Here is a 26,855-nt window from a genome sequence, read left to right as displayed (position 1 = left end):
CGGAAGTAGTCGACAGGTGTCCCGCTGGCGCGCCGCCTAGCCATAAGTTCTCTTTGTAGTGTTGAGAGTCTGAAGAAGTGCTATAGAAAGGATCATATTATTACTATTAATGATTCAGGATGTGCCTTGATCATACAACAGATGGAATAGCATGGTGCTCTGACTTTGTCCTTACTTGGTACCCGTCCTGTCCATTCTTCCCTGGGGGTCCAGCTTGTCCCTTGTCCCCTGGTGTCCCTGGCAGACCAGGTTGTCCCGGGGCTCCGGCTGGGCACTCTGAACACACATCCTGAAGGAATAGGAGAAACACTGAGTGATGAAAGAATCCTTCTGTCTCAGAATAAACTGTGTCATCAAAGATGGAGGAAACAGTACTATGTTAACAGCGCTCTCCTCCTTACCTTCAGATCCAAATCCGACAAGTCTGCTGCTGCTCCCTGAAAGAGATGGTTTATATTAGTTTGATCCATTATTATACAAAGGTTGATTGGACTGATTTTCACATTATTTGTTTGAATACGTCCTCATAGGTATTCCATCAGAGCAGTGAAAACGAAGGTACAGTATAGTGAAGGTACAGTATTTGGCCTGAGTTTGCAGTGTTGTTGGGACGTTTCCAACCCCATTTACTGTACTGGTCAACTTACTGGCTCTCCTGGGGATCCCTTCTCTCCTGGTCGTCCTGGTAAACCATTGTGTCCTGCAGGTCCCTGTGTACCAGCGATGCCTGACAGACCTCTCATGCCCTGAACCAGGAAACAAACAGCAGTCAGTTGAACTTTTTTTTCAACATTACTCAGTTCATGTTTTCAAATTGACTTTGTCCCTCTAATTATGACAAAAATGTTTTTACCGCCGGTCCAACTGCACCATTTGGCCCTGAAGGTCCCTGTAAAAGATAAAGATGTTCTCAATGTTCAAAATATGCTGCAAGATTGAATGTGTGTGTGTGTGTGTGGCGTGGTTATATGTGTAGAGTGGTTGTCTATACCGGGGGTCCGACTTTGCCTTCTCCTGGAGGACCCCTGTTCCCTGGAACCCCCTGAAGTCCCTGGGATCCGGGTTGGCCCTGGAACACACAGACAGAACCTTGGTTACCATCCAATAAGACACCAACAGAACCTTGGTCACCATCCAACCAGTGTCTTCTTAATGCAATTGCCAATAATCTCTGATGACATTGCTGTACTATCGTAATGTTTGGCTCAGAGAGTTCTTCTGTGCTGAGCAGAGTGGTTGTTGATCTTTGCAGGTCTCGGCTGCTCAGGCAAGATGCATCACATTCGTGTTTATTTCTAGCAACAGAGAATCCAATCTGAAGTTTTAGTATTCAGTGAGGTGGTTGTAAAGGTGACCATGGAGGATGGTTTAACAACTACAGAGATGTAATCAATAGAATGTGCATGCAAGGCCTTGCACTATCCTCAATTAATTACTCTCTCTATCCCGCCACCCCACTAATCTCCTGCTCCCAAAAACGTTGTTATTAAATCAGTGTGTCAGTCACGGTATGGTGGACAAAGAAAATTGCTTTTGTCCAACCAAAATGGATTGTTTTCTTCCTAAGCTAGAGAAAAAGAAAACCTTCTTTGTCACCAGAATCATTCAAGGCTTCAAGGCACTAATGTTTCTCTCTACTCCTCCCTCCCTTCCACCCCAACCCAACTTTAAAATGACATTACCTTCTGGCCGGGCTGTCCTTCAATTCCCTGCTGTCCAGGATCACCCTGTAATATAATATCACACAACACTATTATGAGCCCGCTGGCTGGTCAAATCAAACACTTGGCATTTAAAGTCTTATAGGATAAAAGACATGGTCCTACAGTTCCCTGGACTAGGGTAATAGAAACCAATGTAACACATAGGAGAATAATCACTATGTATTTGTGCAAATGGTGTACTGTACTGGTGTGTGCATGAGGGCTATGTGTTATGTGTTATAGAGCAGCAGCTGACGGTAGTAAAATGGACACACACACACACACACACACACACAGCACATGTCCTGCTGGGTTCCTTCATTAGTTGAATGTGATAAAGCAGAAACGGTGTATGTTCTGTTTGTTTGCTTTCTCAGCATAATCACCATATGTTTGTGGTGTAGAAAATGAGTAAAAAGGTTCCAGGTCAAACCGTTGGCATAACTGTATAATGCAGGTTGTACCGCACTAACATAAGCAGTCATACCGCAGTATGGTTGTACTTAAATGCATGTTGATTTATGTACATGTGCAGCCAATACTCGTGCAGGATGTGAATGGCTTTTAATTTGAAACCCCAGAGCCTGAGATCTTCATTTCCTGAGTGGATATGTGCCAACAAACTCTGGTTCATATTTCTTAGAGTCTGGATAACAATTTAGATGTGTGTTAGTTCTGTAGTCAGGACGTTTTCCTGCCTACGCCACAAGACCATGTAAAAGTCTTGACCTTTGTTATTGTGGTCACACAGACAGGAAAAACTCGAGGTTTGAACGTAACAATGAGGTTTGAACGTCTTATACAGTGATGTTTCTGTGTCTTACGTTCTGTCCGTCTTTGCCCTTCCCTGGTAGGCCAGGGGGTCCTTGTATGCCTGTATCTCCAGGAGGGCCTGGGGGGCCACCACGACCCTCCTTCCCCATCTCTCCCTGGAACACACCACACACAGGGAGATGAGCATAGTATAGTGTTGCATAGCATAGCTTAGTCATTCACACAGCACGAGTTACAATAGAAGGTCCCTAGGACACACGAGTTACGGGTTACAATATGATGTCCCTAGAACAACACATTTGAGATCACCTGTTTTTCCATATAGCAAAGCAGTGATACGGTTACTGACCCTCTCTCCTCTCTGTCCAGCTATTCCAGGTGGTCCAAGGGTTCCAGGGATGCCCTGTGTCATAGACAGAGAGAGAAGTTCAGGGCACACGTTAGGTCAAAGGTTAGTTTAAAGCATTAGGGATGTCCTCGAGCACCAACACACAAATTCCATATGTTTAAAATATTTTTGGGCTATCATTTTCGCAAAATGAACCTACCACATTGCCAGGCAGTCCACGGGTACCCTGTGTACCCTGCAATCCTGGAGGACCCTGGAATAGAAACAAGGCTTCATTCACAACTGTCTATATGTAATAGTATTATCAGACAAATATGCAGCAGTAAGGACCCAGAACTTACAGGCTCTCCTTGTCTCCCAGTCTCTCCTTTAGGGCCAATGTCACCTTTAGGTCCCTGAATTGAAGGGGATAACCAACAAGGTTATGAAGGAAGCGGAAATCATTCAGTATAATATGTCAAATGATGTCGAGGTTTGATTTATATTTTCCAATGGAGGACACCTTATGTAGGTCCTTATACAATCCGTGATGAAATTCGACAATATAAAAACAATGATTGAGCTCATAGCGAATCAACTAAATGTATTGAAAATGTATTAATCTGTCTAAGTTTCTCATTAGACATGAACAGAATACATCAGCGATTCGTATTTCCTGCAACTTTCTGAAGACCAGAATGCCCCTGTCTGTGTGCGTGCAGTGTCTACCACTTTCTATAAACTGGGTGGTTTGAGTCCTGAATTCTGATTGGGTGAAAGCCGTGGTACATCAGACTGTATACCACGGGTATGACAAAACATTTAGTTTTACTGCTCTAATTTCGTTGGTAACCAGTTTATAATAGTAATAAGGCTTCTCTGGGTTTGTGATATATGACCAATATATATTTTTTACATTATTTAAAATTGAACATTTATTTAACTCGGCAAGTCAGTTAAGAACAAATTCTTATTTACAATGACGGCCTACCCCAGACAAACACGGACGACGCTGGGCCAATTGTGCGCCGCCCTATCCCAATCACAGCCGGATGTGATACAGCCTGGATATATACCGTGTTGCGTCATGCCTAAGAACAGTGCTTAGCCGTGGTATATTAGTCGTACACTACACCTCCCCGGGCCTTATTGCTTAAGTCTAGCCGTTAGCGATGATGCCAAGGAAAACCGTCTTCTCAATTAAATGTTAACTACAAAGTAGGCTGTGCTTACCTGGCAAAATGCTATCATGATTATTTGCATCAATTCGGGGTATTTGTTTTGCAAACTCTACCATCACATGAGCGCTACAAAAACACAGCTAAACAACAGCCTCTTGCTAGGCGCGCACTTGAATTAAAGGGTCACTAAAATGTCTTAGAATTTTTCCCTGACCTCAAAGATGGCCTCCTGATGTGGTTTAAAAAGCAACTTAACATATTGATTGCCATGTGTGTTTTTCTGTTGCTCATTAGAAAAATTAGATTTCAGTCTTAAAGGAGTGTTTCCTGACCAATTAATGAAGTTTGTCCCCTATGAGACTCTGTAGATGCAGAAGTCTATTTCACTTCCTCAAGAATGAATCTAAGATAACTCAAGAAATATGTCATTGATTTTGATGTTTTTGCCGAGGATGTTTTAGTTGCGCAATTTTACTTCTAACTAAGGAGTTTGATGCAGTATTTCTCAAGTAAAGAAATGGTGACGTGTCTGTCTCAATGTCTATGCTATTGGATAAAGAGCAATCACCGCAGCTGTTCACCACAAGACCTTAATTTACCCTTTGTGACACACGGATGTTCAAAACTTTGTCTTAGACGAGACTGACTTTATGACCAAAAGTATCCTATTTGCACTTTGTAGTCAAAAGCAAATAACTTTTTCTGACTGCTATTGAGGCCACATAGGCCGTTTCAAAGGGATTCGGTGCTTTTTAAAAGCAGTCATTCTTTAAGCGTTGTACAAAATGGTGTTAGGCCCAAAGAAATGACGTATTTTAAAGGGCCCTTATGTTATTGTCTCTACATCGGTTGTGAATAGATGAGTGTCCAAATATAAATAACATTTGATTGACTGAAGTCCTTACCTGTGGACCGGGCAGTCCCACAAAGCCTTGTTCACCAGGCACTCCTCGTTGACCCTTCACACAACACGCAGGTTAGTAACATCCCCAGAATGATGTTCAACGTCAAACAAATGATTCTGTATTTTGCAATGCCATATGATTCCTTTCAAAGCAAACAGTGTCCATCCTAGTGGTGGAGTACTGTAACTGCAGCGGTGGTGTAAAGTACTTAAATAAAAATACTTTGAAGTACAACTTAAGTCGTTCTGGGAGATATCTGTACATTACTGTTAATATTTTTGACAACTTTTCATTTTACTTCACCACATTCCTCATGAAAATATGTACTTTTTACTCCAATACATTTTCCCTGACACCAAAAAGTCCTAATTTGAGTGCTCAGACAGGACAGCATTATGGTCCAATACACTCACCTATCAATATAACTCATTGTTCATCTCATCTGCCTCAGATCTGGTGGACTCACTAAATACAAATACTGCGTTTGTAAATTATGTCTAAGTGTGGGAATTTGAGGTATAGAATATACTTATGACAATTGAATACTTTTTCCACCACTGTGCATAAGTACATTTTAAACCAGAACTTTTAGACTTTTACTCAGGTAGTATTTTACTGGGTGACTTTCACTTTTACTTGAGTCGTTTTCCATTAAGGTATCTTTACTTTTACTCAAGTATGACAGTGAAGTACTTTTTCCACCACTGAACTGCAGCATAGTTGATGTCCATCTGACTCTACCAAATAAAGGGGACACTTTCATCAACTCGCATCTCTTTTGGCATCCAGTGGAGAGTTTGGAGCACTGCTGATTTTCCCCAAATGCAGCCTAATGTTACTCTATTGGAACTGTAGAAGGCTCCTTCTATTCTGAACTCACAATATCTCCTGGATTCCCCTGCTCTCCCTTTTCTCCTCTCTCTCCAGGTGTTCCCTGGGGAGAAAGAAACAGGATAAATGCACATCCAGTTTGTGTAATATTTCTGTATAGTAATACATGTTGTGTACAGTTTCTAGGACTGGCGACAATCAACTAAAGCCTACATAAAAAAAATGTGTTGAGGACCTCCAGGGTGGCGCAGTGGTCTAGGGCACTGCATCGCAGTGCTAGCTGTGCCACCAGAGACTCTGGGTTTGCGCCCAGGCTCTAATGCAGCTGGCCGCGACCGGGAGGTCCATGGGGCGACGCACAATTGGCCGAGAGTCGTCCGGGTTAGGGAGGGTTTGGCCGGTAGGGATATACTTGTCTCATCGTGCACTAGCGACTCCTGTGGTGGGCTGGGCGCAGTGCACACCAGGTGCACGGTGTTTCCTCCGACACATTGGTGCGGATGTCTTCCGGGTTGGATGCGCGCTGTGTTAAGAAGCAGTGCGGCTTGGTTGGGTTGTGTTTCGGAGGACGCATGGCTTTCGACCTTCGCCTCTCCCGAGCCCGTACGGGAGTTGTAGCGATGAGACAAGATAGTAACTACTAACAATTGGATGTCACGAAATTGGGGAGAAAAGGGGGTAAAATTAAACATTTCAAAAAATGCCTGGAGAATTTAAATTTAAATGCCTGGAGAAATTGTCTAACACAGAGCAGTTTCTAACCAGCAAGGTCACACCAGATCGACTTCAGTATTCATTGTTTCTCTTGGTCCCCAGGATGTCGAGAAATGCCTTCAATACCATTCACTAGGGAGCGTGAGCCAATTATATCTAGTAGGCTCACCGCCTTAAAGCACACGCTACAGTACTTACAGGCTCACCAGGCTCAGGGATAACATTGGCCACCTGAGAGAAAAACAGAGACAAGTTAGCCAGCAAGCATCCTCAAATTGCAATGCATTTTTCCAGGAAGTTTTTTGTTTGCTTAGTTGTACATGGATCCAAATGTTTTATTGTTTTGATATATGCATGACAGAAAGATGATTCGGTTCACAAACATGTCAATTTCCACTGTTCGAATTTACTACAATACATTGTGTCCTTCCCTGAGTTATTTTACAGTGTATTAATATCAGTGGAGGCTGCTGAGGGGAGGACGGCTCATAATAATGGCCGGAATGGAGCAAATGGAATGGCATCCAACACCTGGAAACCATGGAAACCATGTGTTTGATACCATTCCACCAATTTCGCTCCAGCCATTACCATGAGCCCGTCCTCCCCAATTAAGGTGCCACCAACCTCCTGTGGTTAATATGGTCATTCGCACCAATCAACATCCCTCTACTTTACTCACATTTCCTGGTATTCCTGGAGTTCCCTTGGGTCCCGTGTCACCCTGAGGCGACACACACACACACACACACACACACACACACACACACACACACACACACACACACATCATGTGTGAATGTTAATTAACTCATTACAAAACACTTGTCCTGGTGGTCCTTAGTGAGACAAAGTGAAGAGGAAGTCTCTGTGACAAATACACTCTCTAATACAAGCAGCAAACATCTTTCATGCAGCAAACATAGCTTTTAAGCTAATAACCGTGCTCATCCAATCACTCATCAAGCAAAACACACAGTAACAAGAATCTTGTTCATTGATACTGTCTAGTAATGGTAAAGGTAAGAGACTGTACGGCTTTTAGATGATGTTGTGACATACAGTAGCTAGCTGTTTACATGAGTCTTTGTGAATCAATGTCTCATACTGTATCTCTGTCTTACCTTGTCACCTTTGTCACCCTTTGGCCCGAGAGAGCCGCCTTGTCCCTGGTCACCCTAAAAAAGAAAACACAAGAAACAAACAGGAGCATAGTACACAAGGATATTTAGATGCAATCTGTCATTGGGCTGATGCACAATTCAGGAGTGTAGCTTTAATTGTGCTTATGAGATCAAACTCACCTGTCCTCCTTTCTCTCCTTTTGGTCCAACAACACCTGGTTGTCCAGTTAAACCAACTTGTCCCTGTAAGACACACACACACACAGAGAGATGAAGAGCATGTGAGATGGGAACTTTTAGTTGAGTATAATGATTTAAGGTCATAGCCAGGTATTAGTAACTCACCCCCTCTCCTCCAGGTCCTCTTGGTCCCGGTGGTCCTTCCTCACCCTATAGCAGGGACACATTCGGTCATCATGAGATCATAAGATTCCTCAGACCACGATTGACATTTCTGTCACACTGTCTATTAACTATGTCTGCATTCAAGTGGGGGGCTGTAAGGAGCCATGCGCAATGAAAAAGGATTGTCTATAAACGCAGAGGTATATCTCAGATGGTTTCTATTCAACAACTCCAGCTCTTATTTAATGATCCTTCCAGATTAGGTGAAAGGGGATACTTTAAAAGTCACCTTTATAGACTCTATATAAACTTCAGTCTGCTGCATTACTTTTATGAAGTACCATTGATATGGCCTGGGTGTCCAGACAGAGGTTGCATCTGAAATGGCACCCGACTGTAATTCCTATGTAGTTCTATGGAGCTCTATGGAGTGTTCTATATAGGAAAAGGGGTGCCATTTTGGACAAAGAGTAGTATCACTGTACCTTAGGACCAGGTTTACCAGGGAAGCCATCCAATCCAGACTCTCCTCTAGGCCCCTATGGAGATGAATGAATAACACAGCTTAGTACATTTATGGCATTGTATCAGATATTATCCTAACTAACATAGAACGTTGTCACAACGCTGAAAATAGGTTGGTCATGGCATTACCATGTGACAACATTCTGAGAACCTAAACGTGTCGGTAAGGATACCATCCTCTAGAACTTTGGAATGTTACATGTTATTAGATGTTTCCTTACTGTTTTGTGAGGAATACAGACCTGAAACTTTCAGTTGGTTATAAAACATGAATCACTACTTCTACTAATGCTACACTGACCTTGGCTCCGTCATTGCCTGGAAGTCCGTCCAGCCCATCGTTTCCAGGTAAACCCTTCCAACAATAAATATTGGGATAAGTCTGGGACATGAGTGCTGAGACAACTCAATGTTACTTTAGTGAATCATATTATAACATGTCAAACATGTAACCTGTAAATGTGGAAAAAAATATACTGTAAACTTACTGCTTTGCCTGCCTCTCCTGGTTTCCCTGAAAATCCAATCTCGCCAGGTAGACCCTGAGCAAAGAGAATGGAACATATTACTTTTTCTATCATTTCCAATTCCTCTGAGTGGGTTACATTTGCTTTGGATGAGCTTTTGGGATGACTGCTGACAGTAAACTGCTGTACAGCCTTCAATGGATTGTTGGTGCACCGAACTCACAGGAGGTCCAGTTTGTCCAGGGCTTCCTTGCCCTCCAGGAGGCCCCTGAGAACCCTATAAAGAGACACAGCATCATCAACAAAAACGGTCATCAATCTCAGTCCAACAGGCAAGACATACAGTACCAGCACCAGGTTGGTCTGATATTCTGTCAGCTGCAAGTCGTGGAAATATAATAGTAGGGCGATGAGTTATTCCTGGTAGGTACTGTAGTGGTGTAAAGTAACTATGTAAAAAAATACTTTGAAGTACTACTTAAGTAATTTTTGGGGGGTATCTGTTCTTACCTATTTATGTTTGACAACTTTTACTTTTACTTTACTACATTCCTAAAGAAAATAATGTACTTTTTACACCATACATTTTCCCTGACACCCAAAGGTACTCATTACATTTCAAATGCTTAGCAGGACAAGACCATTTTCCAATTCACACACTTATCAAGTGAACATCCCTGGTCATCCCTAATGCCTCTGATCTGGTGCTCACGAAACACAAATGCTTTGTCTGTAAATGATGTCTGTGTTAGTGTGCCCCTGGCTATCTGTAAAAAAAAGGGGGAAAAAAGAAAGAATTTGTGCCGTTTGTTTAATATAAGGAATTTTTAATTTTTTATCATTGTACTTGTGATAATTAACTGTATTTTAGCAATGACATTTACTTTTGATACTTAAAGTATATTTATAACCAAATACTTTTAGACTTTTACTCAAGTAGTATTTTACTGTGAGACATTCACTTTTACTTGAGTCATTTTCTATTAAGGTATCTTTACTTCTACTCAAGTATGACAATTCAGTACTTTTTCCACCCCTGCTGGTAGGGTGGTCACCTTGTCTAAAGAAATTCCAGGCCCTAAGGCGCTAATTATTGCTTTTAAGAGTGATATTGAATATTAATTCATTTATGCAATGTGGATGAGTTCTGAAAAGGCAGAGAATACAGTATTTTCCATCCAGTGGAAGTGTTTAGTGACGCTAGTACTGAGAGAGAAGTTGTGTCAGGTACGCAGTCCATGGTGAGTAGTTAACATCAAGAATGAAATGCCATTGAATGAGCCCAAGGTTTAAGAGGTGTGATGAGAACTGACACATACTCCATTCATTGTGTCAAAAGAGTTGTTATGAAAGGTTGGTAATGACTCACATCAACACCATTATCTCAGAAACCCGAGACCCACTCCAATTTGCATACCGCCCAAACAGATCCACAGATAATGCAATCTCTATTGCACTCCACACTGCCCTTTCCCACCTGGACAAAAGGAACACTTATGTGAGAATGCTATTCATTGACTACAGCTCAGCGTTCAACAGCTGCAACATCGAGAGCATCCTGACTGGTTGCATCACTGCCTGGTACTGCAATTACTCGGCCTCCGACCGCAAGGCACTACAGAGGGTATATACATCACTGGGGCTAAGCTGCCTACCATCCAGGACCTCTACACCAGGCGGTGTCAGATGAAGGCCCTAAAAATTCTCAAAGACCCCAGCCACCACAGTCATAGACTGTTAACTCTACTACCGCATGACAAGCGTCACCAGAGTGCCAACGCTAAGACAAAAATCCGTCTCAGAAGTTTTTACCCCCAAGCCAAAAGACTCCTGAACAGGTAATCAAATGGATATTTGCATTGTGTTCCCCCCCTCCCCCCAACCCCTCTTTTACGCTGCTGCTACTCTCTGTTTATCATATATGCATAGTCACTTTAACTATACATTCATGCACATACTACCTCAATTGGCCCGACCAACCAGTCCCCCCCACACATTGGCTAACCGGGTGATCTGCACTGTGTCCCACCAACCACCGGCCAACCCCTCTTTTATGCTACTGCTACTCTCTGTTTATCATATATGCATAGTCACTTTAACCATATCTACATGTACATACTACCTCAATCAGCCCGACTAACCGGTGCCTGTATGTAGCCAAGCTACTGTATATAGCCTCGCTACTGTTATTTTTCACTATCTTTTTACTGTTGTTTATATTTCTTTACTTACTTATTGTTCACCTAATACCTTTTCTGCACTATTGGTTAGAGACTGTAAGAAAGCATTTCTCTGTAAGGTCTACACCTGTTGTATTCGGCGCGCGTGACAAATAAACTGTGATTTCATTTGATTATGATGCAGGGAATCATACTGTTACACATAGGCTTCATGTTCCAACAGATGTTTATGTCACAGACTATATCTGTAAATGATCTGATACTGTAGGACACAATAAAGAGTGCCTGCCATGGATAGCACATAGACATAAACTGGTATTCTTACAGGTGGTCCGGGTAGCCCGTCAACACCAGGTAATCCACTTTCACCTTTCTTGCCCTGAAAAAGGAAGACACAAAATCAACCATCATACATCAACAAAAAAAACATAATGTTGCGAGAAAATAAACCTGTGCTGGAAAACATGTTTATTCACTTAGTAAAATCAACCTTTTAAAACCTCTGCTGCTTTGGCAACTCCTGTACTTGAATCCGACTCTCTCTCTCATTGAATGCACTGTGATATACTGCCCCCTGCAGGATTCTGTAAGATACTGCATCATGTTTAACGTGAGACGGCCCTACTACTGTGACTGATCATGTTAATGTAAAGTATGGGCGGGTGGACAATTCTTTGAGGCTTGTCAGGGAAACAGCTGACTGATGATGGCTGCGGTGTGGACTGTGAAGCGTGTGAGGAGCCAGGGAAGGTCCACTACACGGATGATCAACCATGTGACTGGACCTGTCGGCCATGACAGCACCATTATCACAGCAGAAATCCCTCAGTGACTTCACATCCTCAATAAACACACACACACACACACCTCAAGCACCGTATGAAAAGTTCAACTTCAGTTAACACTACATCCCAGAAACTACTATATCCCTTGTCATTGAAATTGTTAAAGGCTCTGGGCCAGCCCCCATCCCACCAAAGTGAAGGTCTCAGCAACAGTAAAAACACACTGAGGTACAGTTAAGTGCTTCAAGCCATCACAGAACAGCCCAAAAGGTCAAAGGGAAAATAGACCAAGCTGTAACCAGCTGTTGTGTTGCTCAGAACAGAACAGAAGAGAGTAGACTAGGCCAGGGGATCCACTCTGAATAGCCCACAGTGAACAGGTTAGACTTAGCGCTCTGGTAGAGGTAGTAAGGAGGACAAAGTAGATAGGTATCCTAGCAGTTACGAGAGTTTGGTTAAAATCTAAAAGGTCCCTGGTTTGACTCCACGAGCCGAATAGGTGAAAAAATGACCCCCCCTGTCTCAGCCTCCAGTATTTATGCTGCAGTAGTTTATGTGTCGGGGGGCTAGGGTCAGTTTGTTATATCTGGAGTACTTCTCCTGTCTTATCCGGTCTCCTGTGTGAATTTAAGTATGCTCTCTCTAATTCTCTCTTTCTCTCTTTCTTTCTCTCTCTCGGAGGACCTGAGCCCTAGGACCATGCATCAGGACTACCTGGCATGATGACTCCTTGCTCTCCCCAGTCCACCTGGCTGTGCTGCTGCTCCAGTTTCAACTGTTCTGCCTGTGATTATTATTGTTTGACCATGCGGTTCATTTATGAACATTTGAACATCTTCACCATGTTCTGTTATAATCTCCACCTGGCACAGCCAGAAGAGGACTGGCCACCCCTCATAGCCTGGTTCCTCTCTATGTTTCTTCATAGGTTCTGGCCTTTCTAGGGAGTTTTTCCTAGCCACTGTGCTTCTACACCTGCATTGCTTGCTGTTTGGGGTTTTCGGCTGGGTTTCTGTACAGCACTTTGAGATATCAGCTGATGTACTTCCGGCGCCGACAGAGATGGCCGCCTCGCTTCGCGTTCCTAGGAAACTATGCAGTTTTTTTTTTTACGTGTTATTTCTTTCATTAGTACCCCAGGTCATCTTAGGTTTCATTACATACAGTCGAGAAGAACTACTGAATATAAGATCAGCGTCAACTCACCATCAGTACGACCAAGAATATGTTTTTCACGACGCGGATCCTGTGTTCTGCCTTACAAACAGGACAACAGAGTGGATTTCATGCAGTGACCCAAAAAACCGACTCCGAAAAAGAGGGAAACGAGGCGGTCTTCTGGTCAGACTCCGGAGACGGGCACACCGTGCACCACTCCCTAGCATTCGTCTTGCCAATGTCCAGTCTCTTGACAACAAGGTTGATGAAATCCGAGTAAGGGTAGCATTCCAGAGGGACATCAGAGACTGTAACATCCTTTGCTTCACGGAAACATGGCTCACTGGAGAGACGCTATCCGAGGCGGTGCAGCCAGCGGGTTTCTCCACGCATCGCGCCGACAGAAACAAACATCTTTCTGGTAAGAAGAGGGGCGGGGGCGTATGCCTTATGGCTAACGTGACATGGTGTGATAAAAGAAACATACAGGAACTCAAATCCTTCTGTTCACCTGATTTAGAATTCCTCACAATCAAATGTAGACCGCATTATCTACCAAGAGAATTCTCTTCGATTATAATCACAGCCGTAAATATCCCCCCCAAGCAGACACATCGATGGCTCTGAACGAACTTTATCTAACTCTCTGCAAACTGGAAACCATATATCCGGAGGCTGCATTCATTGTAGCTGGGGATTTTAACAAGGCTAATCTGAAAACAAGACTCCCTAAATTTTATCAGCATATCGATTGCGCAACCAGGGGTGGAAAGACCTTGGATCATTGTTACTCTAACTTCCGCGACGCATATAAGGCCCTGCCCCGCCCCCCTTTCGGAAAAGCTGACCACGACTCCATTTTGTTGATCCCTGCCTACAGACAGAAACTAAAACAAGAGGCTCCCACGCTGAGGTCTGTCCAACGCTGGTCTGACCAAGCTGACTCCACACTCCAAGACTGCTTCCATCACGTGGACTGGGAGATGTTTCGTATTGCGTCAGATAACAATATTGACGAATACGCTGATTCGGTGTGCGAGTGCATTAGAAAGTGCGTTGAAGATGTCGTTCCCATAGCAACGATTAAAACATTCCCTAACCAGAAACCGTGGATTGATGGCAGCATTCGCGTGAAACTGAAAGCGCGAACCACTGGTTTTAATCAGGGCAAGGTGACTGGTAACATGACCGAATACAAACAGTGCAGCTATTCCCTCCGCAAGGCTAACAAACAAGCTAAGCGTCAGTACAGAGACGAAGTAGAATCTCAATTCAACGGCTCAGACACAAGAGGCATGTGGCAGGGTCTACAGTCAATCACGGACTACAAGAAGAAATCCAGCCCAGTCACGGACCAGGATGTCTTGCTCCCAGGCAGACTAAATAACTTTTTTGCCCGCTTTGAGGACAATACACTGACACGGCCTGCAACGAAAACATGCGGTCTCTCCTTCACTGCAGCCGAGGTGAGTAAGACATTTAAACGTGTTAACCCTCGCAAGGCTGCAGGCCCAGACGGCATCCCCAGCCGAGCCCTCAGAGCATGCGCAGACCAGTTGGCCGGTGTGTTTATGGACATATTCAATCAATCCCTATACCAGTCTGCTGTTCCCACATGCTTCAAGAGGGCCACCATTGTTCCTGTTCCCAAGAAAGCTAAGGTAACTGAGCTAAACGACTACCGCCCGTAGCACTCACTTCCGTCATCATGAAGTGCTTTGAGAGACTAGTCAAGGACCATATCACCCCACCCTACCTGACACCCTAGACCCACTTCAATTTGCTTACCGCCCAAATAGCTCCACAGACGATGCAATCTCAACCACACTGCACACTGCCCTAAACCATCTGGACAAGAGGAATACCTATGTGAGAATGCTGTTCATCGACTACAGCTCGGCATTCAACACCATAGTACCCTCCAAGCTCGTCATCAAGCTCGAGACCCTGGGTCTTGACCCCGCCCTGTGCAACTGGGTACTGGACTTCCTGACGGGCCGCCCCCAGGTGGTGAGGGTAGGCAACAACATCTCCTCCCCGCTGATCCTCAACACTGGGGCCCCACAAGGGTGCGTTCTGAGCCCTCTCCTGTACTCCCTGTTCACCCACGACTGCGTGGCCACGCACGCCTCCAACTCAATCATCAAGTTTGCGGACGACACAACAGTGGTAGGCTTGATTACCAACAACGACGAGACGGCCTACAGGGAGGAGGTGAGGGCCCTCGGAGTGTGGTGTCAGGAAAATAACCTCACACTCAACGTCAACAAAACTAAGGAGATGATTGTGGACTTCAGGAAACAGCAGAGGGAACACCCCCTATCCACATCGATGGAACAGTAGTGGAGAGGGTAGCAAGTTTTAAGTTCCTCGGCATACACATCACAGACAAACTGAATTTTTACACTCACACAGACAGCATCGTGAAGAAGGCGCAGCAGCGCCTCTTCAACCTCAGGAGGCTGAAGAAATTCGGCTTGTCACCAAAAGCACTCACAAACTTCTACAGATGCACAATCGAGAGCATCCTGGGGCATCACCGCCTGGTACGGCAACTGCTCCGCCCACAACCGTAAGGCTCTCCAGAGGGTAGTGAGGTCTGCACAACGCATCACCGGGGCAAACTACCTGCCCTCCAGGACACCTACACCACCCGATGTTACAGGAAGGCCATAAAGATCATCAAGGACATCAACCACCCGAGCCACTGCCTGTTCACCCCGCTATCATCCAGAAGGCGAGGTCAGTACAGGTGCATCAAAGCTGGGACCGAGAGACTGAAAAACAGCTTCTATCTCAAGGCCATCAGACTGTTAAACAGCCACCACTAACATTGAGTGGCTGCTGCCAACACACTGACACTGACACTGACTCAACTCCAGCCACCTTAATCATGGGAATTGATGGGAAATTATGTAAACATATCCCTAGCCACTTTAAACAATGCTACCTTATATAATGTGACTTACCCTACATTATTCATCTCATATGCATACGTATATACTGTACTCTATATCATCGACTGCATCATTATGTAATACATGTATCACTAGCCACTTTAACTATGCCTCTTTGTTTACATACTCATCTCATATGTATATACTGTACTCGATACCATCTACTGTATCTTGCCTATGCTGCTCTGTACCATCACTCATTCATATATCCTTATGTACATATTCTTTATCCCCTTACACTGTGTATAAGACAGTAGTTTTGGAATTGTTAGTTAGATTACTTGTTGGTTATTACTGCACTGTCGGAACTAGAAGCACAAGCATTTCGCTACACTCGCATTAACATCTGCTAACCATGTGTATGTGACAAATAAAATTTGATTTGATTTGATTTGATGTACGACGGGCTATATAAATAAATACATTTGATTTGATTTAGCACTAATTACTTCTGTAAGTCTGTAAGGCTTCCGACTCTGTCAATCACCATATTCTTATCGGCAGACTCGACAGCCTTGGTTTCTCTAATGACTGCCTCGCCTGGTTCACTAACTACTTCTCAGATAGAGTTCGGTGTGTCAAATCGGAGGGCCTGTTGTCCGGACCTCTGGCAGTCTCTATGGGGGTGCCACAGGGGTCAATTTTCCGGCCGACTCTTTTCTCTGTATATATCAATGATGCAGCTCTTGCTGCTGGTGATTCTTTGATCCACCTCTACACAGACGACATCATTCTGTATACTTCTGGCCCTTCTTTGGACACTGTGTTAACATACCTCCAAACAAGCTTCAACGCCATAAAACACTCCTTCCGTGGCCTCCAACTCCTCTTAAATTATAGCAAAAACGAAATGCATGCTCTTCAACCGATCGCTGCCCTCACCTGCCTGCCCGACGAATATCACTACTCTGGACGGTTCTGACTTAGAATATGTGGACAACTATAAATACCTAGGTGTCTGGCTAGACTGTAAACTCTCCTTCCAAACTCAAATTAAGCATCTCCAATCCAAAGTTAAATCTAGAATCAGCTTCATATTTCGCAACAAAGCATCCTTAACTCATGCTGCCAAACATACCTTCGGAAAACAGACTATCATACCGATCCTTGACTTCGGCGATGTCATTTACAAAATAGCCTCCAACACTCTACTCAGCAAATTGGATGCAGTCTACCACAGTGCCATCCGTTTTGTCACCAAAGCCCCATATACTATCCACCACTGCGACCTGTATGCTCTCGTTGGCTGGTCTTCGCTGCATATTCATCGCCAAACCCACTGGCTCCAGGTCATCTATAAGTCTTTGCTAGGTAAAGCTCCGCCATATCTCAGCTCATTGGTCACCATAGCAACAACCACCCGTAGCATGAGCTCCAGCAGGTATATTTCACTGGTCATTCCCAAAGCCAACACCTTCTTCGGCCGCCTCTCCTTCCAGTTCTCTGCTGCCAGTGGCTGGAATGAATTGCAAAAATCCCTGAAGTTGGAGACTTATATCTCCCTCACTAACTTGAAGCGTCAGCTGTCAGCGTAGCTTACCGATCGCTGCAGCTGTACACAGCCCATATGTAAATATTTGTTTTTGTTTTTCTGCCCTTTTGCACACCAGTATTTCTACTTGCACATCCTCATCTGCACATACATCACTCCAGTGTAAATTGCTAAATTGCTAAACCTCCCTGCAGGAGGTCTGGCTCAGTCAGATTACCCACCAAACCAAAGTTGGTTCTGTGAACGTTCCCAGTACATTTATTAGGTTGCCCTAAAAGTTCTAATAAGACAGAATCTGTCCATTTGCCTGATGTTGGAAGAACGTTCCCAGAACACATTTTGTTATTACTTTACCTGGTAATAAGAACCTTAAAGGAATGTTCTGTGGTGGTTGATACAGATGTTGTGGACAACATTTTAGTGAACGTTCGGAGAACATTCCAAGGATATTTCATTTGAAACATTTTCTGGAAAAACAGCATTATATATTCTGGGGGATGTTATCATCGTAATGTTAGATAAAACCCTAACTAGACCTTAATAGGAATGTTAGCTAACATCCTGGGATTGTTCCCAGCTTGCGGGGTAGTCACTACTATCAGAGCAAGGCTTTCTGTCTCCGTTTCATCCTGCTGTAGTGTGTTGACAGGTCTGAGGCGGTGGATCTACTACTCGTTGTAAGTCGATCTGATAATAGTCTGCTAAATGACTAGAATGTAAATACAGTAGGGGAATGTGACTGTTGAAAGGTTTCAAATATTGAATGTACAGGAGTATATACAGTGCCGTCAGAAAGAACTCAGACCCCTTGAATTTTTCCACATGTTGTTATGTTACAGCCTTATTCTAAAATGGATTGAACAATGTTTTATCCCTCATCAATCAACACACAATACCCCATAATGACAAAGAGAAAACAGGTTTTTAGAAATGTTTGCAAATGTAAAAAGACATATATATAAAAAAGACCTTATTTACATAAGTAGTCAGACCCTTTCCTATGAGACTTGAAATAGAGATCACGTGCATCCTGTTTCTATTGATCATCCTTCAGATGTTTCTTCAACTAGATTGGAGTCCACCTGTGGTAAATTCAATTGGTTGGACATGGTTTGGAAAGGCACACCTGTCTAATTAAGGTCCCACAGTTGACAGTTCATGTCAGAGCAAAAACCAAGCCATGAGGTCAAGGAAATTGTCCGTAGATCTCAGAGACAGGATTGTGTCGAGGCACAGATCTGGGGTAGGCTACCAAAAAAATGTCTGCAGCATTGAAGGTCCCCAAGAACACAGTGGCCTCCATCATTCTTAAATGGAAGAAGTTTGGAACCACCAAGACTCTTACTAGAGCTGGCCACCCAATCAGGGGAGAAGGGCCTTGGTCAGGGAGGTGACCAAGAACCTGATGGTCACTCTGACAGAGCTCTAGAGTTCCTCTATGGAGATGAAACCATCTCTGCAACACTCCATCAATCATGCCTTTATGGTAGAGTGGCCAGACAGAAGCCACTCCTCAATAAAAGGCACATGACAGCCTTCTTGGAGTTTGCTAAAAGGCACCTAAAGACTCTCAGACCATGAACAAACAAGATTCTCTGGTCTGATGAAACCAAGATTGAACTCTTTGGCCTGAATGCCAAGCGTCATGTCTGGAGGAAACCTGCCACCATCCATACGGTGAAGAATGGTGGGATGTTTTTCAGCAGCAGGGACTGGGAGACCAGTCAGGATCGAGGGAAAGATGAACGGAGTAAAGTACGGAGAGTTCCTTGATGAAAACCTGCTCCAGAGCGCTCAGGACCTCAGACTGGGTCAAAGTTTCACCTTCCAACGACCCTAAGCACACGGCCAAGACAATGCAGGAGTGACTTCGGGACAAGTCTCTGAATGTCCTTGAGTGGCCCAGCCAGAGCCTGGACTTGAACCTGAACGAGCATCTCTGGAGAGACCTAAAGATAGCTGGGCAGCGAGAGAGGATCAGCAGAGAAGAATGGGAGAAATTCCCCATATGCAGGTGTGCCAAGCTTGTAGCGTCATATCCAAGAAGACTCAGGGCTCTAAGGTGCTTCAACAAAGTACTGTGTAAAAAGTCAGACAAACTTATGTAAATGTGATATTTCCATTTTTTATTTGTAATAAATGTACTAAGATTTTTTTTAAACTGTATTTCCTTTGTCGTTAAGGTGTATTGTGTGTAAATTGATGAGGGAAAAAATAATTTGATCAATTTTAGAATATCTTTGTAACTGTCACACCCTGATCTGTTTCACCTGTCTTTGTGATTGTCTCCACCACCCTCCAGGTGTCGCCCATCTTCCCCATTATCCCCTGTGTACTTATACCTGTGTTCTCTGTTTGTCTGTTGCCAGTTAGTTTTGTTCCTCAAACCTACTAGCGTTTTTCCACTTTTCCGCTCCTGTCTTGTCTATAATTAATGTTTTTCTGCCCTGAGTCTGCCTGCTCTCCGGTACCTTTGCCCCACTATTCTGGATTACCAACCTCTGCCTGACCTGACCCCGGGCCTGCCTACCGTCCGGTACCTTTGCCCCACTACTCTGGATTACCAACCTCTGCCTGACCTGACCCCGAGCCTGCCTACCATCCGGTACCTTTGCCCCACTACTCTGGATTACCAACCTCTGCCTGCCCTGACCCTGAGCCTGTCTGCCATCCTGTACCTTTGCCTGCCTGTGTTCAAATGAATCAACTTTTGTTACTTTGACATTGTCTGCCCCTGGGTCTTACCTTCAAATGTGATAGTAACGTAACAGAATGTGGAAAAAGTTAAGGGGTCTGAATACTTTCCGAATGCACTGTAGGCAGTTCCACCAAAACAGGAGGCAAGAGAGTAGCCAGTTGCTCATGAACCCATTAGGTATATACAGAGATATATGCCAAAAAGACCAAATCGACAACGGCAATACAGAAAATGATGGTTTAATGTTATCATAGGGGTTTGCTTGCCTAGAATAGAATATAACTTTATTTACTTTTAGGATATCAACATGGATGTTATGGTTCTTAAATATTTTGCACCATCCCTGTTTCCGTGATACAGTTGACTTCCTAAACTGTCCCTGTAGAAAACAAGGGGAGGAATCCAACAGCAGTCCAACAGCTCATCCCTGTTTGCGTGAGACAGTTGACTTCCTAAACTGTCCCTGTAGAAAACAGAGGGGGGAATCCAACAGCAGTCCAATGGCTTTGTACTGCTGTAATACAGATGACTGTGTACCGTCAACATCCAGTCACTATGACTACAGTGCTTTGGTACCGAGAGAAAAAAATAAACCTTTGAGTGCCATACAGAAAAAGTTAACTGTGGTTTTGTGAGTATGGGAAGAAACCTACTGTTTGTGCCACTCCTAAACATCTTATGACTAAAGTACCAGTGAAGTCAGATTCAGGCCTACAGTACTACTGTAATCAAAGGCATGTACTGTAAATCCTATAACAAATATAAGACGCTTACCCTTTGGCCAAACTCTCCAGGTTCGCCAGGTAAACCAAGTTGACCAGTTGCACCCTGGGGGGAAAAGCGCTTGTCATTTTCTACTTCAGCTCTGACTGGTAAAACTACTGAGCACTTGGCCTTTTTGCATTTATCTGTTATCTATACAGAGACATGTAATTGGGTCAAATATGAAGGTGGGGTCTACAGAGGAAGTAATAAATTGTGGTTCCTTACAGGGGGTCCAGGGGGACCATCAGGTCCTGGAGGGCCACGAGGTCCTGGCGGTCCCTTGAACATAGAACGGACAACAAGACATAACGGAGTCGGTCCAGGTGAGACAGTCGTCACTTAGTAACAATATACTGTACGTCATAGGAACGTTATACTGTCTATGTTACTGTAGCCATTATTGTGTAGTAACTCAACCTCTGTACTTTCTAGTGTAAAAACATCATGACCTTACTTGAAACACTGTATGACTTCAGAAGGAGACTTGGCAATAGTGTTAAAGATACAAACCCATGCTCAAAATACTGAACAAAAAAATAGGAAAATAAAATGACTATATCCTTGTACTCACAGCCTCTCCTTTCAAGCCATCTCTTTGAACCTGCCAAAATAAAGTTGCGTTTTAAAGCACTTCTAAACAGGACTAACAAACAGTAATCTACATCAAATTTTAAATGTGTTTTTTTACTATAACTCTATGTTGTTGTATCAGGTTGGCACTTGGCATCCATGCTAGTGGAGTATTCAATACCTGACATTAAACTATACTGCATACTATGTTTAGGAACTCACCATATCCCCAGGCATTCCAGCAGGGCCCGTCTCTCCCTGCAAGACAGTGAAACCACACAAGAAATTAAACACTTTCGAAAGTTGTCTCTTTAAATCGTCTGTGTGGTTTATGGGGTAATATTTCAGATGACACAGAGACGTTAATCATTTCAATGACAAGGGAAATAATAGTTTCCGGGATGCAGTGTTAAGTTTAACTTTTCATACATTGCTTGAGGTGCGTGTGTGTGTGTGTGTGTGGAATTGTGTGTCCCCACAAAGTTAGCTGTACAAGACTGTGTGTGTGTGTGTGTGTGTGTGTGTGTGTGTGTGTGTGTGTGTGTGTGTGTGTGTGTGTGTGTGTGTGTGTGTGTGTGTGTGTGTGTGTGTGTGTGTGTGTGTGTGTGTGTGTGTGTGTGTGTGTGTGTGTGTGTGTGTGTGCGTGTGTGTGTGTGTGTGTGTGTGTGTGTGTGTGTGTGGTAATTATAGTCAGACAAGTGTTATCAAGACAGATAGATGAGTGGGCTGCCTTCGATGGTTAAAAAGAGGGAAAACAGAGGAATGTCTGGAACACAGACACAAACTTAACAGTTCAGTCTGACTAAGGCTTTTACAGATAAAGTCTATTTTTTAATGGTTTACCTGCAATGATTGTGATATTATGTGGTTGTTTCACCTGCTAATGCACTGATTGCGAGTCACTCTGGATAAGAGTGTCGGCTTATCAATCCTAAAATGATGCATAGCACATCACCTCATGTTTGATGTGTTTTCTTGATTGTTCTTTGAGGAAAGTTTTGCTCCAATTCATATGTTGTATTGTTCATGATAACGTGTTGTAGTACGGTGTTTAACAGAGAGAAGACCATACCTTTTCCCCTTTCAGGCCAGCGGCTCCAGGTGCACCAGTCAGTCCTCCCAAACCCTAGACAGTGAATCCAAACAAACAGCTTTCAGAAACAAGACGTAGACTACCAGCGAAGGAACTTTCTCTCATGTAAACATCGGTATGCTCCCTGCAAAACATTATCGGAAAACGATAACTCACATCTTTTCCAGGAACACCAGGTTTTCCAGGGAATCCATCAATACCTTTGTCACCCTGTGAGGATCAAGGAACAGTGTTCAATGGAAAATAGAAAGGGTCTTCTAGGTGCATAAGAAATGAGATTCAAAAGTAGCCTGCTATGACTAACAATAACCTTGCCACAGCTTCCCAGCTGTACTGCATTCTATCCAAGGCAGGGCTCCCGAGTGGCGTAGCGGTCTAAAGCACTGCATCTCAGTGCTAGAGGTGTTACTACAGACCCTGGTTCGATCCTAGACTGTATCACAACTGGCCCATAGAGAGGCACACAATTGGCCCAGCATTGTCCGGGTTATGGGAAGATATGGCCCGGGGTAGGCAGTCATTATAAAATAAGAATTTGTTCTTAACTGACTTAACTAGTTAAATATATATATTTTTAAATTGTCAATACCAGCAGGTAGCTAGTGCTGAATACATTACACATGTCTCATATGTCTGTCAGGCTTGGTGACTCTTCCATCTGCCAACAACATGGATACCCCTGACCGCCAGAAGCCTCTCCTAAAGACCACTTCCTATTCTGGACCACCACTTCCTGTTCTGAACCACCACTTCCTGTTCTGGACCACCACTTCCTGTTCTGAACCACCACTTCCTGTTCTGAACCACCACTTCCTGTTCTGAACCACCACTTCCTGTTCTGAACCACCACTTCCTGTTCTGGACCATCAGTTCCTCAGTCACCTCCAGAGAAGTAAACGCTTCTCCAGACGTCCATTCTCTCCGAAAACAGAATGACTGGCTGACTGATGGCTTTAACACGACAGCTCGGAAACACAGAAAACATAGCCACCATCATCATCATCGTATTCCTACAGGACCCCACTGTTGAGTTGTCAGATCCTGCTTCATGCTGGTATGTTTTTCAAACCTGCTGCATGGCTTTGGGTCAGGGTTGGTGGGGAAAAGCCATGTGCTAAATATATAGACAGTACTGTACACCGTTTATTATTCTTAACTTTATGTGCCGACAGAGACGTACAGTATGTCAACGACCAACGGATGCGGTACAGGTATACATGGGTTATGAGTGTGTAATGAAGTCCTTATGTACTGTAGGTGTTACCGTTTTCATCTCGGTTGGCAGTTCATTTCATACAACCCATCATGTAAATAAAACCCTTCTCCCTTAACCCCGTTCTATCTCTATGACACTGACCAGCACATCTAAATCCTATCATCTCACATCATCACCCAACGTCTAAATCTTATCATCTCACATCATCACCCAATGTCTAAATCCTATCATCTCACAACATCACCCAACGTCTAAATCCTATCATCTCACATCACCCAACGTCTAAATCCTATCATCTCACAACATCACCCAACGTCTAAATCCTATCATCTCACATCACCCAACGTCTAAATCCTATCATCTCACAACATCACCCAACGTCTAAATCCTATCATCTCTCATCACCCAACGTCTAAATCCTATCATCTCACAACATCACCCAACGTCTAAATCCTATCATCTCACAACATCACCCAACGTCTAAATCTTATCATCTCACATCATCACCCAACGCCTAAATCCTATCATCTCACAACATCACCCAACGCCTAAATCCTATCATCTCACAACATCACCCAACGTCTAAATCCTATCATCTCACATCATCACCCAACGTCTAAATCCTATCATCTCACAACATCACCCAACGTCTAAATCCTATCATCTCACATCATCACCCAACGCCTAAATCCTATCATCTCACAACATCACCCAACGTCTAAATCCTATCATCTCACAACATCACCCAACGTCTAAATCCTATCATCTCACAACATCACCCAACGTCTAAATCCTATCATCTCACAACATCACCCAACGTCTAAATCCTATCATCTCACAACATCACCCAACGCCGAGGACAGTCTGTGTCTCAAAAGCCTAATAACAATCATAGACCTCAACGACCCACTTGACATACTGTGTGAAGCCCAGTAGGCCAGGAATCATATAGACTGCTGCATTTTGGGTGCTACGTCAGTATAATCATTATAATCACAGGCCACAATCACTCTGAGGGATTGACCAGTGTGTTACATCCTAGTCAATGACCATCCGCAGCAGTGAAAGTCTATATTTCAGGGACCCTTAAAGGAGGCATTGACACACAGTACTGTGGGCCGCTATCCTTGAATGAGTGTATTAGGATCCGCCCCCTCAAGCCCAGGACAGGAAGTGTGGAGAGTGCATCAGGGAAGCCAGTTCACATCTGTCTGCACCATTACTCCCTTCTGAGATGGAGGTCTATATTCCTTCTCAGAAATGATGGACTTAACCCTTAAATTTAAAAAAATTCTGTCAATTGTTAAACATTTAATTACCTTTATTTAAATTGGTATACCTGCAGGGAATTGGTATACCCGCATGGAATTGGTATACTCACATTTGCACATTCCAGCTAGGTGTGTCTGCTATTTTTAAAGTTAACCAAACCTGCTGGAGCTTTCTATTCTCAACTCTGTTCATGCAGTTATATTTGATTTCTTAACCAGTCATGCTTGTGATGACCTATGAAACTTGACGATCATTTGAATCAAATATAGGACATGTAATAACACTTACCCGTAATCCTGCAGATCCTTTATCTCCTTTCAAACCTTTTTCACCCTAACATATTACAACACAGACATACAGTCACATCCAAAGACTCTTTTAGAAAACATAGGTTTGTCTGAGACAAAAGCATTCATTTCTTTGGCTTTATATTTGTGCTATTTATTTTACTGTAACTTCTACTCACACCGACGCCTCTGGGTCCAGATAAACCAGGAAGTCCGGAGTCTCCTTGAATTCCCTGTAGGAACCAAAGGACCAGACATTATATTGACGGATAACAGATGCAATGTTATTACCCGATAATTTCAAGTTGAGCAGTAATATTGCCCATTAGGTCATATGAGGGGCGAGAGATTAAAATGGGTGAAAAAAAAACAATTTTGCTGTGTCTAACTTGATAAGATAACTTGGAGGAATATGGATTCTGTAGAGGCCAATTAACACCCAGAACAGCAACAACACCGGTTAGCATTGTGACCCTCTTGGGGAACCCTGACCCCTGACCTCTGTTCTGACTGAGCCAAATGTGGGAGAGTCAAAGTGCAATGGAAAGCCACCAATGGCCTATGCTAGGCTCCCTGAATAGCAATGGGTTTAGCTAGGAAGTACAGTAACAGTCAAAAGTTTGGACACACCTACTCATTCAATGGTTTTGTAGAATAATAGTGAAGACACCAAAACTAGGAAATAACACATATGGAATCATGTAGTAACCAAAAAAGTGATAATCAAAATATATTTTATATTTGAGATTCTTCAAAGTAAATACCCTTTGCCTTTTTGACAGCTTTGCACACTCTTGGCATTCTCTCAACCAGCTTCATGAGGTAGTCACCTGGAATGCATTTCAATTAACATGTGTGCCTTGTTAAAAGTTAACTTGTGTAATTTCTTTCATTCTTAATGCATTTGAGCCAATCAGTTGTGTTGTAACGAGGTAGGGTTGGTATAAAGAACAGCCCTATTTGGTAATAGTCCACGTCCATATTATGGCAAGAAGAGCTCAAATAAGCAAAGAGAAATGACAGTTCATCAATACTTTAAGGCATGAAGGTCAGTCAATACGTAAAATATCAAGAACATTGAAAGTTTCTTCAAGTGGAGTCAAGTGCTATGATGAAACAGGCTCTCATGAGCCTGGAAAGGAAGACCCAGAGTCATCTCTGCTGCAGAGAATAAGTTCATTAGAGTTACCATCCTCAAAAATTGCAGCCCAATTAAATGCTTCACGGTTCAAGTAACAGACACATCGCAAAAATCAACTGTTCAGAGGAAACTGTGTGAATCAGGCCTTCATGGTCGAATTGCTGCAAAGAAGCCACTACTAAAGGACACCAATAATAAGAAGAGACTTGCTTGGGCCAAGAAAGATGAGCAATGGACATTAGACCGGTGGAAATCTGTCCTTTGGTCTGATGAATCCACATTTTTGGTTCCAACTGCTGTGTGACACAGAGTAGGTGGACAGATGATCTCCGCATATGTGGTTC

General features: G+C 43.5%; 1 protein-coding gene across 3 annotated transcripts in view; it reads right to left on the bottom strand.

Moving 5' to 3' along the window:
* Window positions 1-26,855, bottom strand: part of col22a1 (collagen, type XXII, alpha 1) — an 80,009-nt gene that overhangs the window by 12,450 nt on the left and 40,704 nt on the right. For all 3 annotated transcript variants that reach the window (XM_024441382.2, XM_024441383.2, XM_024441384.2), the window contains 30 exons: window positions 25,550-25,603; window positions 25,372-25,416; window positions 22,752-22,805; window positions 22,575-22,628; window positions 21,725-21,760; window positions 21,504-21,533; window positions 21,158-21,211; window positions 20,942-20,995; window positions 11,403-11,456; window positions 9,121-9,174; window positions 8,919-8,972; window positions 8,732-8,785; window positions 8,391-8,444; window positions 7,906-7,950; window positions 7,741-7,803; window positions 7,561-7,614; window positions 7,119-7,160; window positions 6,635-6,667; window positions 5,772-5,825; window positions 4,892-4,945; window positions 3,168-3,221; window positions 3,026-3,079; window positions 2,827-2,880; window positions 2,528-2,632; window positions 1,683-1,727; window positions 992-1,069; window positions 854-889; window positions 648-746; window positions 402-437; window positions 176-289 (listed from right to left, as the gene is read on the bottom strand). In XM_024441382.2, coding sequence (XP_024297150.1) covers window positions 176-289; window positions 402-437; window positions 648-746; window positions 854-889; window positions 992-1,069; window positions 1,683-1,727; window positions 2,528-2,632; window positions 2,827-2,880; window positions 3,026-3,079; window positions 3,168-3,221; window positions 4,892-4,945; window positions 5,772-5,825; window positions 6,635-6,667; window positions 7,119-7,160; window positions 7,561-7,614; window positions 7,741-7,803; window positions 7,906-7,950; window positions 8,391-8,444; window positions 8,732-8,785; window positions 8,919-8,972; window positions 9,121-9,174; window positions 11,403-11,456; window positions 20,942-20,995; window positions 21,158-21,211; window positions 21,504-21,533; window positions 21,725-21,760; window positions 22,575-22,628; window positions 22,752-22,805; window positions 25,372-25,416; window positions 25,550-25,603 — 1,671 coding nt within the window. The remainder of the gene's footprint in view (window positions 1-175; window positions 290-401; window positions 438-647; window positions 747-853; window positions 890-991; window positions 1,070-1,682; window positions 1,728-2,527; window positions 2,633-2,826; window positions 2,881-3,025; window positions 3,080-3,167; window positions 3,222-4,891; window positions 4,946-5,771; window positions 5,826-6,634; window positions 6,668-7,118; window positions 7,161-7,560; window positions 7,615-7,740; window positions 7,804-7,905; window positions 7,951-8,390; window positions 8,445-8,731; window positions 8,786-8,918; window positions 8,973-9,120; window positions 9,175-11,402; window positions 11,457-20,941; window positions 20,996-21,157; window positions 21,212-21,503; window positions 21,534-21,724; window positions 21,761-22,574; window positions 22,629-22,751; window positions 22,806-25,371; window positions 25,417-25,549; window positions 25,604-26,855) is intronic.

This window comes from Oncorhynchus tshawytscha, linkage group LG13, assembly GCF_018296145.1.
Source record: "Oncorhynchus tshawytscha isolate Ot180627B linkage group LG13, Otsh_v2.0, whole genome shotgun sequence".
In the NCBI taxonomy this organism is placed as follows: domain Eukaryota; kingdom Metazoa; phylum Chordata; class Actinopteri; order Salmoniformes; family Salmonidae; genus Oncorhynchus; species Oncorhynchus tshawytscha.
The sequence above is the reverse complement of the archived record's forward strand: the minus strand, read 5'-3'. Positions and strand labels throughout refer to the sequence as shown.